This window comes from Mus caroli, unplaced genomic scaffold (assembly GCF_978045245.1).
Source record: "Mus caroli unplaced genomic scaffold, Mus_caroli_1 scaffold_7, whole genome shotgun sequence".
Taxonomy (NCBI): Eukaryota; Metazoa; Chordata; class Mammalia; order Rodentia; family Muridae; genus Mus; species Mus caroli.
The window spans coordinates 76,082,608-76,100,182 of NW_028227262.1; the positions used below are offsets into that span (position 1 = coordinate 76,082,608).

Sequence of the window (17,575 nt, forward strand, 5' to 3'; positions counted from 1 at the left end):
ATTAATGTCAACTTTTTTTTCACAACCAACTACCAAGTCAAAGAAAACAAAACTCAAACTTAGGTGATTGGAAAACTTCTACATTCATGAATGTCCAGACATTGAGTGACCACCCAGTGTCCCTGGGACGTGTCTAGGTACTTGGTTTCTTTTATCCTTTCTAAGCTCTCGATGTGCCACCCTGCTACAGTGACCACTGCTTCGTGTTTATGAAATGGTGGTTGAAAGTTTCCCCAGGCTAGATATTTCTTTAGCTCTATAAAATGAGAAAGAAGAGATTAAGGTTTTAAGCACACATCTGCCTCAGCCTTAAAATAAATAAATAAATAAATAAATAAATAAATAAATAAATAAAATATTAGCACAGTCAAAAGCCCACCCTAATCCAGTCACTTTGTTCAAAAGAAACCTTGCTCATATTCACCCTGGGATGAGTCAAACTTTATCTTTCTTCCTGGAGAGGAGATCTGTTTCTTTCTAACCACATGGTTGCTTCCCAATAGAAAAAGAGTAGACCTGGGCCTAAAGTTGAGGGGTCAGCCTAGGGTCCACTGTGTAAGACAGAGGACCAGAAGACAATCCTGAAAGGTGTCAGAGAACTGAGCACTGTCCCATAAGCTGTGTGCTTTGAGTGACTGTCAGAATCTAGCCTTGCATTTGTTGTGTTTGGTAAGTAGTTACTTAGTGAGAGATTGTCTTCACACACTGCTCTGATTCCCATACCTCCTGAGTCAACACCTGTCAACTTAAGCTACTATTATAAAGCAGAAATACCCAATTGCTTATTATTTTTATCTTTGTCTTTATTTCTTAGGTGCTAAATTCCATGCTTCCCTGTTTGAGCAAGAAAAAGGTGGATGCTATCATCTCAGAGGCACAAGATGCAGAATATAAACTCGAGTTTATGCCAACTACTACCATAGAATATGTCAACAGCTTAGTTTTCCTTGATGAAATTCAGGAGCGGGTAAGTTGGTTGTTCTCTGAGAATTCAGTATCTCAAGAAAAAATAAGAGCAGACCTCGGGCACGAACTCCGAAGCTAGCCCCACAATATCCAGAGGCAGCTCCACTCCCAGTTGCTACAATGCACCCAAGATCACAGGATCCCAGGATCCCAGGAGCTTGGTCACACCAGGATCTCAAGATCCCAAAGGCAGCTTGACTCCCAGGAGCTCAGACACACTCAGGATCTCAGAATTGCAGAATCCCAGAGTCACAGGATCACAGAGACAGCTTGACTTGGAGGAGTTTTGACACAGCCAGGATCACAGGAAGGACAGGCTCCAGTCAGACATAGCCAGGCAGGTAGCTCTAGAGATAACCAGATGGCAGGAGGCAAGCAAACATAAGCAACAGGAACCAAGGTTACTTAGCATCATCAAAACCCAATTCTCTCACCAAAGCCAGTCCTGGATACCCCAACACACTGGAAAAGCAAGATTCAGATCTAAAATCACTTCTCATGATGATGATAGAGGACATTAAGAAGGACATAAATAACTTCCTTGAAGAAATACAGGAAAACACAGGTAAACAGCTAGAAGCCTTTAAAGGGGAAACACAAAAATCCCTTAAAGAGTTACAGGAAAACACAACCAAACAGGCAAAGGAAAGAAACAAAACCATCCAGGATCTAAAAATGGAAATAGAAACAATAAAGAAATCACAAAGGGAGACAACCTTGGAGTTAGAAAACCTAGGAAAGAGATCAGGAGTCATAGATGCAAGCATCACCAACAAAGTACAAGAGATAGAAGAGAGAATCTCAAGTGCAGAAGATACCATAGAAAAGAAAACATTGACACAACAGTCAAAGAAAATGCAAAAAGCAAAAAGCTCCTAACCCAAAACATCCAGGAAATCCAGGACACAATGAGGAGACCAAACCTAACGATAATATGTATAGAAGAGAGTGAAGATTCCCAACTTAAAGGGTCAGTAAATATCTTCAACAAAATTATAGAAGAAAACTTCCCATACCTAAAGAAAGAGATGCCCATGAACATACAAGAAGCCTAGCGAACTCTAAATAGACTGGACCAGAAAAGAAATCCTTCCTGTCATATAATAATCAAAACACCAAATGCACTAAACAAAGAAAGAATTTTAAAAGCAGTAAGGGAAAAAGGTCAAGTAACATATACAGGCAGAGCTATCATAATTACACCAGACATCTCACCAGAGACTATGAAAGCTAGAGGATCCTGGACAGATGTCATACAGACCCTAAGAGAACACAAATGTCAGCCCAGGTTACTATACCCAGCAAAACTCTCAATCACCATAGACAGAGAAAACAAGATATTCCATGACAAAACTAAATTTCTACAATATCTTTCCACAAATCCAGCCCTACATAGGATAATAGATGGAAAACACCAATGCAAAGGAGTGAAACTATACCCTAGAAGAAGCAAGAAAGTAATCTTTCAACAAACCCACACAAACATAATTCACCTCTAACAATAAAATTAACAGGAAATAACAATATCCTTAATATCTCTTAATATGAAAATTAATATTACCAACATATCCTAATTGAAATTCAAAAATATGAGGAACTAGAAATTTGTTGGCTGTCATCCCGTGGTCTTTTTAATTTGGTAATGGGAGAAATAGTTCAATATTGTACAATCCATATACACTTTCTGCTTGTTTGTATATGACAGAGTTTTGCTGTGTGCCACATAATGGTCTTGAAATCATGCTTCTCCTATCTCAGCCTCTCTATTAGTAGGATTATTTATTGGAAGTTTTTACACTATACTATGGTTTTCAGAACTGCTTATGTATTTCAAAATTATTTACACAACCAAAAGAAATGTAGGCAATTAATTTGGAAGGTGGCTTGTAAGAGAACAGAAAAGAGTGAGACTAAAGGCTTTGCTTGATATTTATAATTATTGTATCAATTTTGAAAAAGAAGACTTTATAAGTTACTCTTGTTCTGAGATGAATGCTTTTCAAAATCCTCACAGCCAATGCACCAGAATCTTACCCTCACCTAACGTCTGTGCCACCCTCCAAGCAGAACCATTCTTCATTGAAACAGTTGATGAATGACTTCATGGATAGACCATCTTAATACACACACCGTTTCTTAAATGAATGATGAATGGACCCTGTTTCCTGCGGGCTGAGAATGACAACAATCACTCAAGTCAAATAGCTTTGATCGTAGCAAGAAATCTGTACCCAAAAATCATGCCTACAATTCATTCCTTGGCGCAGCAGAACTGCCAACTCTTAGCTTATCTACTGTGGAGGTAAAATCCTTTGGTGATGTGAGGGACATTCAAGTACAGCCTTATTACAATGAACTCCAATGTCCAGAAACTGTTCTTATTTTGTGTTTGTACCACAGTAAAAGCCAAGATTTTAAGCTCTACTAAAAACAAAACAAACAAACGAAAGACTTTATCTATTTATGTTCATTAAAAAGCTAAGAGTGAAGCCAGGCGTGGTGGCGCACACCTTTAATCCCAGCACTTGGGAGGAGAGGAAGGCGAATTTCTGAATTCAAGGCCAGCCTGGTCTACAGAGTGAGTTCCAGGACAGCCAGGGCTACACAGAGAAACCCGGTCTCAATAAAACAAACAAAATAAAACAAGCCAATAGTGATAATATTATTTTAAAATATCATTCAGTTAATATATTTTGAGTTATTTAAAATTTATATTGAGAAAAACATATGTATTTTAAGTATCGCTGTATACAAATACCTGCATAAGACTGTTAAATTGATTGTTGTTTTATATCAAACAACTTTTATAATATTCATTTTTATTGTTACAATATTTTATGAATTTTAAAGAATATGATAAAAATTGAAAGGTATTGCAGGCTTTGAAGGGGGCTCTCGGGGAGGAGTTGGAGTATAAGAGGGAAAGAAGAATGTGATGTAAATCTATTTACTCAAAACATGTTTTTAAATGTTAACTAATTCAGATAAATTGAAATTATGTATCTTTTTTCATCATAATGCAATAAAACTTAAATTAAAAAAAGAAAAGAAGAGAAGGGAAGGGAAGGGAAGGGAAGAGAAGAGAAGAGAAGAGAAGAGAAGAGAAGAGAAGAGAAGAGAAGAGAAGAGAAGAGAAAGAAGAGAAGAGAAGAGAAGAGAAGAGAAGAGAAGAGAAGAGAAGAGAAGAGAAGAGAAAAGAAAAGAAAAGAAAAGAAAAGAAAAGAAAAGAAAAGAAAAGAAAAGAAAAGAAAAAAAATAAGAGTCAGGAAACAGTGGCCTAAATATCATAAACGCTTTCAGGCAAGGGGCAAGGAGAACGATGGATGCCCTGGATTTCTAACAGCTTCTAAACTTAACCAAGTTCTAACCACTCCGCAGGCATCACATCAGATTTTTACATGCCTTACATTTCAGTTCTCACAGATACTATAGCTGAGGAAACAAACTAAAACGGGCTGTTAGCCAAGGTCACAGAACTTGCGTGTTTAAAGCTGGCATCCGAATCTGAGTGTCTTTCACCACAAAGCCAACCTTCTCAAGCACAGTGTAGGTCTGCTTTGCAGTAAGTGGTAGCATGGGCGTAGGTCTTCATAGACATTGAAATCCTTTGTGCCTCCGTCTACCTACCAGCTCAGGATTTTCTGTTGAAAGTGGAAAAAAGCAACTCAAACCAGCTTAGGTAGAGACACCCCCTATTCCTTTGTGTGCCTCTCTTGCTTTCTCTCCCCCTGGATACTTGATTCCTCCTCAGGCTTGTCCCTGTGACAGCAATATAACAGTTGGCTCCAATAATTAATTTTCTCTAAATTCATTACTCTCGGTTTGGCTTTGAAGTAGATATAAATCACTTTCTAAAATATCAGAATTTGAAGAAGTGTCACGGTGTAAAAGGTTGGTTATGTGTTATTGACAGAGCTAACAGTCAAGCCTCCTTCACGCACCTACAAAAGAGCAGCCTTGTTTATTTCGGGAACAACCCCTTACTGAAGAGGCAAATAATTGTGTTTTTTAGTCAGACTTGCTGCATCCCTGATGACTAAAGTTGTCAAAAATGTATCCTTATGTGTGTATTATTGTGTTTGCACAAAGAGCCAAACTTTACATGACCTACTCTAGGGCAAAATGGAGTCCTCCTTTAAGGATTCAGGGCCATTCCATGGAAACTCCCCCCTTCCGTCACGAGGGTAACTAGGCCCAGAATCTGCACATGGACAGGACAGGACAGTTATAGACTTCCCTCTCCATCTGTCTGCTCTGCTTCTCTTGGGGGGGGCAGGGGGGTCATTTCACTTTTCTGTCTCCAGAAGCTGCTGCTTCATCAAGTAGTAAGTAGCAAACACGGCCATCAGGAGCTGCCCCCACCCCAACTTGTACCCCCATCCCAGGGCAGATGTAAGTCAAGCCAGCCCTCAAAAGAGATATAACTGATTGTTTTTTATGCAGAGAGAATTAATTATGTCTACTTATAACTAGCTTCAGGTGCTAGTTACTTTGCGGAAAGCTGCCCAAACTCATGTGAGTAACTTAGAAAATGAAGCTGGAGAGATGGCTCAGAAGTCAAGAGGGATCAGTGCTCTTCCAGAGGACCTGAATTCCTATTATATCAAGCAGTTCACAACTGCCTGTAACTCTAGCCCCAGAGGGTCTTCTGGCCTCCTCAGGTACACACACACACACACACACACACACACACACACACACACCAAATAATAAATTGTTACTAAAAGAAAGTGAAAAGTGCATTCTAAGTTTGAGATTGTCTGCAAGCTAGGGGGAGATAAAAGGGATGAGGGGAGGAGACAAGAGGAGCACAGGGAAAAGGATCAAATGGGCCTTCCCATCATCCCTGAGCTCTGCTCCTCTCTGGAAAACAGCTTCCCATAGTGGCCAGACCACCAGCCGAGCAGAGCCTGGGTGTTTGTTGGAAAGCCACATCCTTGAACACCTTGCTTAGGTCTTTTATGTCAGAAACTCTAGGAGGGGCAGGCACACCAGCCTAGGTGAATGTGCTTCCCGAGGCCATTGCCCTGCAAGCTACAGGCTAACAACTGTGCTCCACAAACCTCCCCGCAGTTTAGGTTTCATGCTAAGGAACTGTAGTCAGCTTCTATGCAAAAGCAGGTAGCTGTGATCATACCTACAGCCAACTCTGGCTATGCTCAAAAGAAAGGTCAGTTGGAACTGTGTCCTCCAGGTCCCAACTCTGTGACATGGCAGCTTATATAACCATGTGGTAGAATTAGGGGTAAGGGATTTCCTCCAATCCGCAGGATCATTTGTTTCCAAAAACAAAAAACAAAAAAACCTAGAGAACATGGGAAAATATACGGTCCACTGAAAGTAGACCATCAATGTTGCTGAGTAGCCATTTGGACTGCTGTAAAATAACTTAGTGAATTAGTGTGAAGCATCACTATAGATCTGGGTTCTGAACCTGTGAACTAGGAACATGGCCTGCCCAAACTTCAGGGGCTGCTCCAGGGTGACTGCTGCTCAGTACATGCCCCTGACACTCATATGTAAACAATCATAGTATATATGGTCTTAAAACTGGGTGACACATTGTTTAATGCAGCAAGGAACAGGAAATGGAGGGGGGCGGGGAGGAGAGAGGAGAGAGAGGGGAAGAGGGGAGGGGGAGAGGGGAGAGAGGGAAAAGAGGGAAGAGAGGGGGGAGAGAGGGGGAAAGAGGGAGGAGAGAGGGGGAGTAGAGAGGGGGGGAAGGGAGAGAGGGGGGAGAGAGAGGAGAGAGGAGAGAGAAGAGAGAGAGGAGAGAGAGAGGGAGAGAGAGAGAGAGAGGAGAGAGAGAGAGAGGAGAGAGAGAAGAGAGAGGAGAGAGAGAGAGAGAGAGAGAGAGAGAGAGAGAGAGAGAGAGAGAGACTAGCTGATTTTATTTTCTAAAACTACTCAAGTATATTCAGCTCTGACCATTTACCTCATACCTCAGTTATCCAGTTACCCGTACTGTAGCGATGCTTGTATTTATCACGTGACCAGTTTCAGTCAATTAGATGGCCATGCCAAATGTACTCAGACATTAACACTTTGATGTTCATATTTCATAAGAGAGTCCCCCATTAGAAAACACTAATAGTCCACTGTGTTTTATGACTGACATTTCTATGTAGATCGAAACCCTGGAGGAGGAAGCGAATGTAGTGGTTCAGATGTACAAGCTCATTGAACAGTATCAGGTTCCCACACCTCCCGAAGACTTCGCCGTTTTTGCCACTATGAAGCCATCTATAACTGCCGTCCGGAATGCCATTGACAAATCTGTGGGTGATCGAGAAACAAGCATCAAACAGTTTTGTCTGCACTTGGGTCGGGACCTTGAAGATCTCAACAATGAGGTGAATGAAGTCAAGCTGCTGGCACAGGTGAGCAGAGGGGTCTTTGCAGTGACCGGTCCAGTCTGATGGCTACGGGTCTCTAGAATTCAGGTAGAACCAACAGAGAAAAGTTGTATGTATTTATGTGTGTCATTATGTATATGATAGAATTGATTAAGCTGATTAATCTGTCTATCACATCACATAATGATTGTTTTGTGATGAGAACCTTAAAACTTATTCTTCAAGTCATTTAGAGACTATATTTCATTTCAACAAGGTTTTTTTTTGTTTTATTCTAAACAATTTTTTAAGCTGCTATTTAAAACTTCATTTCAGAATCCTTCTTATAATGTACTAAGTGAGTTTTAGGCTACTTTAAGCTAAGCCTGTGTTTAACATTCAATTATCTTCCTTCTGGTTGATATTTAGTATTTTGAAATGTGTGTTTACTGTCTGCTAACTTGTTTTGTAGCTGATGTTACAATGTAAAATTTGTTGAGGATATTGGCAAATTCCCCTTTAATATTAGGCATTATATAAATTGGTAGAGATTATTTGTTTAACTTGCATTAGCTTTCCTTATTAGGGAAAAGTTTCAGAAATTAGACTACACCTCTAGATGATTCTTAACTAAAATATATCTGGAAGCATGATTTTTTTTAATGATTCATTATTTTATTATTATTGGCTAAATTTTAGTATAGAATTAATAAAACCATACTAGAAATTTGAAAATAGGAAAAATGGTCATCTACAGAAGATTAATAAAGTACAATCATGTAGAGCTCCTCAAATGAGCATAATGCACTAACAGTTACAATATGCATTTCTGTTAACATGGAGACATTGAAACAAGCCAACACCAAATGTGTAATGTGGACTGTTGGATGAGCATGGTTCTAAGAACTTGCTATTGTTGTTACTTTTATATTGAAGCTTTTTAAAACTTTCTGAATACAGCAGATATATACGGCTATACTAACTATAGGCTTTGGAGAATTATCAGGAGGTGAACACATTTGTGTTCTTCTATCAAGAACTATTGTGTTACTCGGGTCCTTGAGTTCCCACCTAAGCAGGAACTCTTTCTTTATCCCCACAGTCAGCGATTGCCCTGAATCCTGCTGTCTTAGAATCACCTAGTGCTTTCTTGTGCTGGCATCACTGCGTGTGCACATAGTTGATATACATCTGTCACTGTATAGTATTTCATCACATCTCATGTTTCAATTATCCACCCCACAGTTGGTAGACATTATCTATTTTTCAGAGAAAGCTTCTAGGAGCCATCTTACATGAGTCTGTATGTTTTTTATTTATTCTCAGAACATGTATATGTTTTATTCACATTTTACAGAGAAGAAAGTGAGATAGAGGGAAGACAGTTGCCCAGGGTCACAAAGACGATTAATGGTGGAAGCAGGGCATAGGCACAGGCAGTCTGCTCTCAGTGGTTACTGTCATCGGCAAGTCCTGTGCCACGTGCTATACTGTGTGTGTTGCAGATCGTGAAAGCATGAGTAATTATCAAAAGAACAAACTGCCAGCATTTTAAATATCACAAAACCAAACACTGCAGCCTGGAGGTCACTAACCAGTCTTCAATGGAGTGTTTGAATAGAGTTCCTTTCATTCTTGGGCAAAGAACAATAATCTATAATTTACTCTACAAATAACACCATTTGCTATCAAGCCCCACTACCACCACACGTACACTCCTACTGGTGGAGGTTAGAGAGAAAATGTGATGACCAATGATTATTTGGGAGAATTGGGGAGCCAGATGTTGGGAGGTCAGATTAACAAAGTCGTGGATTATTGGGATCATGGGCTCTGGCAGAACTGATGGGTGTGGGGGTACTATAGCAATAGGTACTAGCATGATGCTTAAGGAAACAGGAAGGACCATTAGCTAACAGCTGCCTAGGAAAACCAAGTTCGACCCAGCAATGACAAGGGCACCAGTGCACACAAAAGCAGCTTCTGCCATGACAAGCCCATTGGTACTCTCTAGTATAGGACACGTTGCCATTTTAATGAGAGGCCACAATAGGCAAGAGATGGATTACCTGGTCCCCAAATGGTGGCTATAATAGTTCTTAGACTTTGCCATTTTCTTGGATGCTGATGGACCTAGTGTTTCTATTGTTCCTGAACTGTTCTATGCCCACTTTCTGGATATTTAACTCCCAAAATGTCAGCCAAATATTTGCATTAAGACATATGCCTTACCTTATATAGTCTTCATTTTCTCCCTTCCTTTTTGTGATTACACATATGCATATTGTATCATATTATATATTTATGTGTTTTATATGTTTTAGACCACATGTATATACTTTCACAGTTCCTGTTTTCATAATTCCCATACTTTTGGTATTTCCCAAATTATTTAACATATAACCAGTCTTGTTCTATTGCTGTGAAAAGATACCATGACCAAGGCAACTCTTAAAAAAGAAAGCATTTAGTTGGGGCCTTAGTTACAGTTTCAGAGTATTAGTCCATTGTCCTCACGGCAGGAAATATGGCAGCAGGCAGGCATGGGATGGGATGGGTGGTTACATCCTGATCCACAAGCAAGAGGGCAGAGAGAGACAGACATACTAAGCCTGGTGTGGGCTTTTGAAACCTGAAAGCCCCCCTCCCCCCATTTACATACCTCCTCCGACAAGGCCACACCTCCTAGTCCTTCTAATCCTTCTCAAACAGTTCACCAATTGGGAACTAAGCATGCAAATCTATGAGCCTGTGGGACTGCCCCTGTCTAAATTTCCACATGATGCAAACAGGAGGATGAGGGTCCTTGCCCTTACCCTTGATGCCTGAAGAAGCCTTGAAATACCTTTGAAGTGGTGACAAATAATGGAGTCTTGTTACAATGCCTGGGTGTAGCAGGTAACCAGGTGTCCCCCTCTCCATCTCCCTTTTCTCTCCTAGGGAGGCCACAGAAACTGTTTCTCTTGGCCAACCGTGGCACATGAACTGAAAGTGCACTCTAATACTCCCCAACATTTCAATCTTAGAGATGACCATAAAGACATTTTCTGATAGTAGCTTATAAGGCACCCCCTTACACACACACACACACACACACACACACACACCTTTTAAAAGAGGTGTTGATACAGCCTAAGAGAAAAGAATTCTGCACAGAGGTCAAGATAGTTCTAAACAAGCCATGCTGGGTTCAGCCCACTAGCACTAGATCTTACTAGTTTTGCCTGGTCATGCTTCAGTGCAGTATTCTATACCCCAAGTATGTTCATGTAATTAATTCTAAATATAAAGCCCAAAGGCCTAGGTTTGCAAAGTCTCATGATAGTCAAACACCTGAAAAGTAAGTCCCAAGGGATGTGCAAAGCCCCATCCCCTGTCCCCCACGTCTCGATCTGAGTCTCTCCATCTGGCCCCATCATCACAGTCTTTCTTAAGATGCTGAAGTACAACTGTCTTTCTACATTCCACGAACCACTCTGATAAGTTAGAGGGCTCTAAAGAGGAGTCGTGGGAACCTCACTTAGTCAGAAGCACAGGCAGAGCAATCTGGGGTTTGCAGTTGGGATAAAAAGAATAACCTTGGGAGTGAGCCCTCAACTTGTGCATCCAAGGCATCTCCACATAGACAGCATCAGAGGTGAACTGAACTGGAGGATACTGCTGCTTCTGATCAGAGCTCAGAAGCCTGCCCACCCCTGGATGCATCTACGTAGCTGCTTGGTCTGCTAGCAGGGGAACTCATGCACACCTGGTGCCTAGTACACAGTGTGAGAAAATACTGAGAGAATCTGATTTTCCTTACTGTCTCTCATAATTCAAAGTGTTTTCTGTTGCTTTATTTTGAAAAGGAAACTTTCTTTATATCACAGCCATCTCTTCTCTGCCCTGACACACTCAGATCCCCAACAGCTTCTTTTATGTTCAAGTAGGAAATGAAGGAGACTGTACTAGGTTCTATTTTATGATGGTGTGGGGTGGGGTAGGGTGGGCACACGTGAGCCAGGGCACATGTATATGAAAGTCAGGAGACATCTTACACACTAGCACCTGTCTCTTCATTATGTGAATCCCAGGGACAAAACTCAAGTCATTCTGGTTGGCGGTGGGTGCCTTTGCCCACTGAGCAATCTTGCCAGCCCCTACATTCTGTTTTAAAACAGCATTGAGTTCCTATTTCCATGTCTCTACTTTTTCCTATGCTGATTTATAACATTAAAAGAAACAACCTTTTTTTTTAAAAAAAAACATAGTTTATAAGAGACAGAAAGAGAATGAGGGAAAATGCATTTTGGGGAACATGTCTATTGATCTACCAATCTTCACGAACAAGCAAGCTGCCTAACGAAAACCCACATTGACTTTATAGGACCCTCAGATCTTGGATATCAGTGCTGACCAGGAGAAAATAAAGACGATGCTGAGTGACCTGCAGTCCGTTCTGGATGACCTTCAGAAACGCGCCTTTCAGTACAAATCCTACCAGAAGAATTTCAAGGTAACTGCAGCTGATCACATCTGCTTCTCGAATGCATGCACAAATATGTACTTATGCTTAAGTCCCCTCAACAAGGTGACCGGAACCACTCAGCGGACAGTGGCTGGTCAATGTTCCACAAGCACACCAAGGGGGATTAGTACACAAGAGGGCCGGAGACATGGCAGGTGAAGTGCTCCACGCACAAGTGTAAGGGCGTGAGTCTGGATCTCCTGCGCCAGCATCTGTGTAACAGCCAGATGGGGGTAGCAGCCTGCCTGTTACCCCAGCAATTGGGAGGTGGAGACAGGGTATCCCTGTGGCAAGTTAGCTAGCTGGACTAGAAGAACTGGCAAGTTCTGGGTTCAATGCTTCAAAATATCAGACAGATAGCACTCAAGGAATGTCTGACATCAACTGTGGGTCTCTACATGCACATGAGCATGCACATGAGCATGCACATTTGCATGTGTATTGCAAACACGTATGTATGCAAAAATAATAGTATCTGTGAGGCACAAAATATCTTGTTATGGGAAATTCTCAGCCAACCCCCTTCCCCCCCCCCCGCAGTTTCTATGTTAAAATGTGTATGCATTTCAAAATGTGGTTAATTAAAGCCCCCTAGCTTTTCTCAAGTAAAATTCAAGTGTCTTTAGCATCTGGATGAGTTTTGATTCCATGAGCTTTACCTGAATTGTCCTGGTATTACACAAAAAAAGAGATGAGCCAGAAGATAAGATGAGTCCCAAAAGGTAGGTTTGAAATGCTAAGGGTGAAAAGAGAGAAAGAGGAGATCCAAGAGATGCTCATGCCTTAAACAGCATCAACAGAGAGCAACAAGGTAAATGAAAGGATGGTGCACTTGGCGGAGTGCACCTGTGCCTCACTTGGCGACACACCTGCACACTCCTGTCCTTAGGCAGGTCTGCTCCAGAGGCCAGAGCTTAATAAAACAATCTGAAGAGTGATGTGCTCCGTGCCAGGCAAAGAGGCATGTAAAACTTGAGTGAGGGAACAAAGCTCTTATGGAAGCACAGAAGGCCCTGGATAACTGAAGCGATCGTGAGTACAAACAACGATGCTGGGCACCACAGAGCTGCAGAGCCATGAGCACAAACCGAGAATACTAGTTGCACAAAAACTGACACGTATGTCAGTGGAATAGTGCAAAGGAGCCAGAATTAAACCCACATAACCACAGCCACCTGGATTTTGACAGAAATACCAAAAAACATACATGGGGGGGAAGCATCTTCAAAAAATGGTACTATGAACACTGGGTACCCATATATTAAAAATGAAACAAGACCCCTATCTTTTACCCTGTATGAAATCAAGTTTTTAGAGATGAGTAAAAGACCTCAGTGTAAGGCCTAGAGCTGTCATGGGAAACACCTCAAGGTGTCAGCAGAGGCAAGGGCTTTCTGGAGAGGACTCTACTAAGGAAATAAAACCAAACACTGACAAATGAGGCTGCATAAAATTAACACACTTCTGCAAAGCAAAGGAAAGGAAGTGAAGGAACAGCCTGTAGAATAGGAGAGACTATATACATTGCAACTGTATATCTGACAGATTCACATCTAGAATTTATTGTGAACTCAAAGTACTAAATATACAAAAAATAAACAACTTAATGAGTGGGATAATGGAATGAAATGGGAGTTCTCAAATAAAGAAATACAAATGACCAATAGACGTAAGAAAAAAATACTCAACATCCTATTCATCAGGGAAGTGAATACTGCAAGTGCATTGCAATCCATCTCACCCTCTTCAGAATGATTGCTATTAATTATGATGCTGAGACTGTGGGGGAAGGGAGCAGATATTCACTGCAGGTGGAAATGCAAATTAAGTGAACAGCTATGGAAACCAGCATGGGGGTTTCTCAAACACTAAGCATGTGATGCATCTATGTCACTCCTGGGTACATGGCTGAAGGACTCTAACTCAACACACCATAGAGATAGCTAGACATCCATATGTAATGCTGCACCACTCACAACAGTGAGGCTATAGAATCAGCCTAGATTCTCACCAACAGATACATGAATAAAGAAAATGGGATGTGTATACACAATGGGGTTCTACGCAGCCATAAGGAAGAGCAAAATTATGTCATATCTAAAAAAAAAAGGATGGAGATCATCACACAAAGTGAAGTAAGTCAAAACCACAAATACCATGGGTTTCCTCTAGTTTGTGGATTCCAGCTTCTATATAGATAGCATTTAAAAATGCGTGTATGTGACCAGAAGGGAGATGAAGAAAGATTACCAGGAAGGAAAAAGAGAGTACATTATAAGCAGTGTACCAGAGTAGAAATGCTCACGGAGCTTGAAAGAAATGGCCATGAATGTATGCCAGTTAAGAAAACAAGCAAGACCAGCCTGGGAGATGATTGGCGGTTGAGAGCTCACACTGCTCTTGCAGAGGACCTGAGTTTGGTTCCTAGCACCCAGATTGGGTGACTCACACCTGCCTGTAACTCCAGCCCCAGGAAATCTGACCTGTTTGGGCACCTGCACGCATGTGCACAAATCCACACGGAGATACACATAGTTAAAAACAAAACAAAATTTTAAAATTAGGAAAAAGAAGAAAAAAAAGGTTAGGGATGGCTCAGCCAGGAAAGAGGTTGTTTGCTTGTTTGTTTGTTTGTTTGTTTGTTTGTTTTGCACAATCACAATGACTTGAGTTTTATCCTTAGATCTCATGATTTAATGAATCCACGTGTATAACACATGTTATAATCCATGTTATAATCCCAGAGCCGGGGGTGGGGGTGGGGGGAAGACATCTAGATCCCAGGACATTCTGGTCAGACAGTGTGGGCTACTTGGTAAATTCCAGGCCAGTGAGAGGCTTTATATGAAAGCAATTAATCAGCTGGTTAGTTAGCTAGTTATAACCTGAAAAATAGTCTCCTCACTTGAACATGCTTGCATATACTCATGCATATGCACAAACATGAATATACACATATGCACAGGCACACCAAAGAGGAAAGAGAAAAATCAAATTATGTCATATGCAACATACACTATTAGCCTGGATAACATTACCAATGTTGTGATGATTACCAATGATGAGCCAATGACAGAAGATCAAATAGTGTGTGAAATGCCTAAAGCACTCTCACCGACGTGGAAACCACCATCGTGATCACTATTGGCTGCGGAACTAAGGGTTGCTTGCTCAGAAAGTGTAATTTTTCATAAACATGGAATTGAAAAGCAGTGAAAGTCTGCTACTATGTTTTTAGCACAGCATAGTTAATAGTACTATACGCATAAAGATTTCCAGATCTCATGTTATGTGTTTTTACCATAGTATTAGGAGGGGGATCTCTAAAGAAAAACAACGGGATGAGCAATGGCTCAGGAAGGACAAGTATGAGGACCTGAGTTCAGATTCCCCACACCCATGTGAAGCCACCGTAATCCCAGGATCCCTACAAGACAGGAAGCCAAGACAGGACAACCCCTGGGGGCTCCAGGGCAAGTAGCCTGGTGTGTGCCATGGCAATCAACAGATCCTTCTCAAACAAGATGGAAGGGAGGATCAGCACCGTACTCTGTCCTTTAATCTCTACACATGTCACAGTGTATGGCACATTCACTCAAATGCAAGCATGTGCTCATGCCCTCCTCATCATACCTATAGAGTGAACATGTACTATACACACACACACACACACACACACACACACACACACACACACAGCCTGAGATAGCAACAGCTTACTTTTCTCATATGTTGCATCTGATTCTTCCTTCATAGCTGCTTCTAACCCGAACTCCCTTCTGCAGCTGTCAATCATTTGAGTAAAGCCAAAGCATGGATGGCTTTGGTGGAATTAATGGGAGATGAGGCTAACCACTCACTCCCCAACCCATCTGACTCTGGGCTTCTATTGCTGTGAAGAGACACCATGAGCACAGCAACTCTTATAAAGGAAAGCATTTCATTGGGGTTGGTTTACAGTTCAGAGGTTTAGTCCATTATCATCATGGCAGGAAGCATGGTGGCACTCAGGCAAACATGGTGCTGAAGAAGGAGCTGATAGTTCTACATTGGATCAGCAGAGCAGGCAGAAGAGAGAGAGAGAGAGAGAGAGAGAGAGAGAGAGAGAGAGAGAGAGAGAGAGAGAGAGAGAGAGAGAGAGAGGTCTGAAACCTCTAAGCCCATGCCCAGTAACACACTTCCTCCAACAAGGCTATATCTACTCTAACAAGGCCACACCTCCTAACAGTATCACTCCCTATGGGGGCCATTTTCACTCAAACCATCACATCCCCAATACCAATGCTCTAGTTTAATCACAGAATCCAACAATCTCTGTTCAGTCAGTTCAATGGGAGTTTCCTCACATCTAATCCAAAGCAGACTTTACATGATTTTTCATGGAAACACCTTCAGGAGTTGGAGAGATAGATCCACAGTTAAAAAGCACCTGCTGCTCTTCCAGAGGACAGGACTTCAGTTCTCAGCACACACAATGGATGACCTATAACTCCATCTCCAGGGAATCAGATGACCTTTTCTGGTCTCCAAAGTCACCTGTATCTGCCCTCTCCCCACCCCCCCAACACACACACATAAATCAATAAAATAAGTAATAAAAATCCTTCAGGATGTCTTCATTCTTCCTCTCTACAAGATTGCTCTACACTCCGTGTGGTTAGAGGAGGTTGTTCTGTGACCTTAAACCTCTCCACCCTCCCTCCAGCAGCCACTACACACATACCTGCCTCTTCCATCACCAAAGCTTAGGAGCCCAGAAGGAAAGCAGTCAATCTGAAGATGCGTCTATCCCTCCATCCCCACCACCAAAGACTGAACATCCAAAACGGAATGCCCCAGAGCTCTCCAACAGTGATCATGGTCAGGATATGTACATTGTAAGAAAATATCATGCCATATTTTCTCACATGAAATGCTATACTGTGTGCAAGATTTCACAGCTTTCAGGGGTCACCCCCTTACTTTTTCCCCCTCATTTAGGATCCACACTCTTCCAGGAAATCACAGCACCAAGAGTTGCCTGTAGGACAATACAGTCGTTCTGTCTGAAATCTGAGCCCCGTGTCTTGTTTCTTGTATTTTAAAGGTGGAAGTGTCCAAGTTTGATGCATTGGAAGAAGTTAGTGCTGAACTCAGGCTCAAACAACTGCTCTGGGATTCCTTGTCCGAATGGGATAATCTCCAGCAGGAATGGCTGAAGGTAGGGGGAGAACAGCCCTCAGTAGCTGTGTTTTTATTAATTCCACCTGAATATTAATAATATGAAATAATATTTCAATTATCTAGTGTCTTCTGATCATCAATGAAATATGTACTTCAATATTCAGAAAATTGAGTTAACATATCTGACATGGGGACAGTATAGCTATGATGGTGTTGAAACTCATTCATATTTCATATGTCTATTTTTGCATTCCAAAGGAACTCAACGCATGTGATTCCTTTGGGGCAGTGACCATGAAACCTGTGCTTTCTCTTTAGTTTCATTGGCCATTGTCAGTAGGAACTAAGACACGGCTCGTCACTGAATGCATTTGTCATGTTGACCCACATAGAGAAAATGAGGAAGAGGTTTTGAAGCCTGAAAACTTCCATTTTCTCTTCTGTTTAAAACTATAAACTGCTCCATCACGTGTTACTTAATGTGTAAATTCTACTGCTATGCATAACGTAAAGTACAATTTTATGGTAACCAATCAGTCTTCCAGTTAAATGTAAGAGGCCCTTTATCACTAAACACTATGAGGCAAAAACTCTTCTTATAGAG

The 17,575-nt window shown here is 41.4% G+C and overlaps 1 protein-coding gene across 1 annotated transcript in view; it reads left to right on the plus strand.

Annotated features, from left to right (window-relative positions):
* Dnah6 (dynein axonemal heavy chain 6) overlaps window positions 1–17,575 on the plus strand; it is a 202,163-nt gene that overhangs the window by 38,155 nt on the left and 146,433 nt on the right. Inside the window, exons 14-17 of the mRNA XM_021164519.2 lie at window positions 815–967; window positions 7,095–7,346; window positions 11,668–11,796; window positions 16,895–17,008. Coding sequence (XP_021020178.1) covers window positions 815–967; window positions 7,095–7,346; window positions 11,668–11,796; window positions 16,895–17,008 — 648 coding nt within the window. The remainder of the gene's footprint in view (window positions 1–814; window positions 968–7,094; window positions 7,347–11,667; window positions 11,797–16,894; window positions 17,009–17,575) is intronic.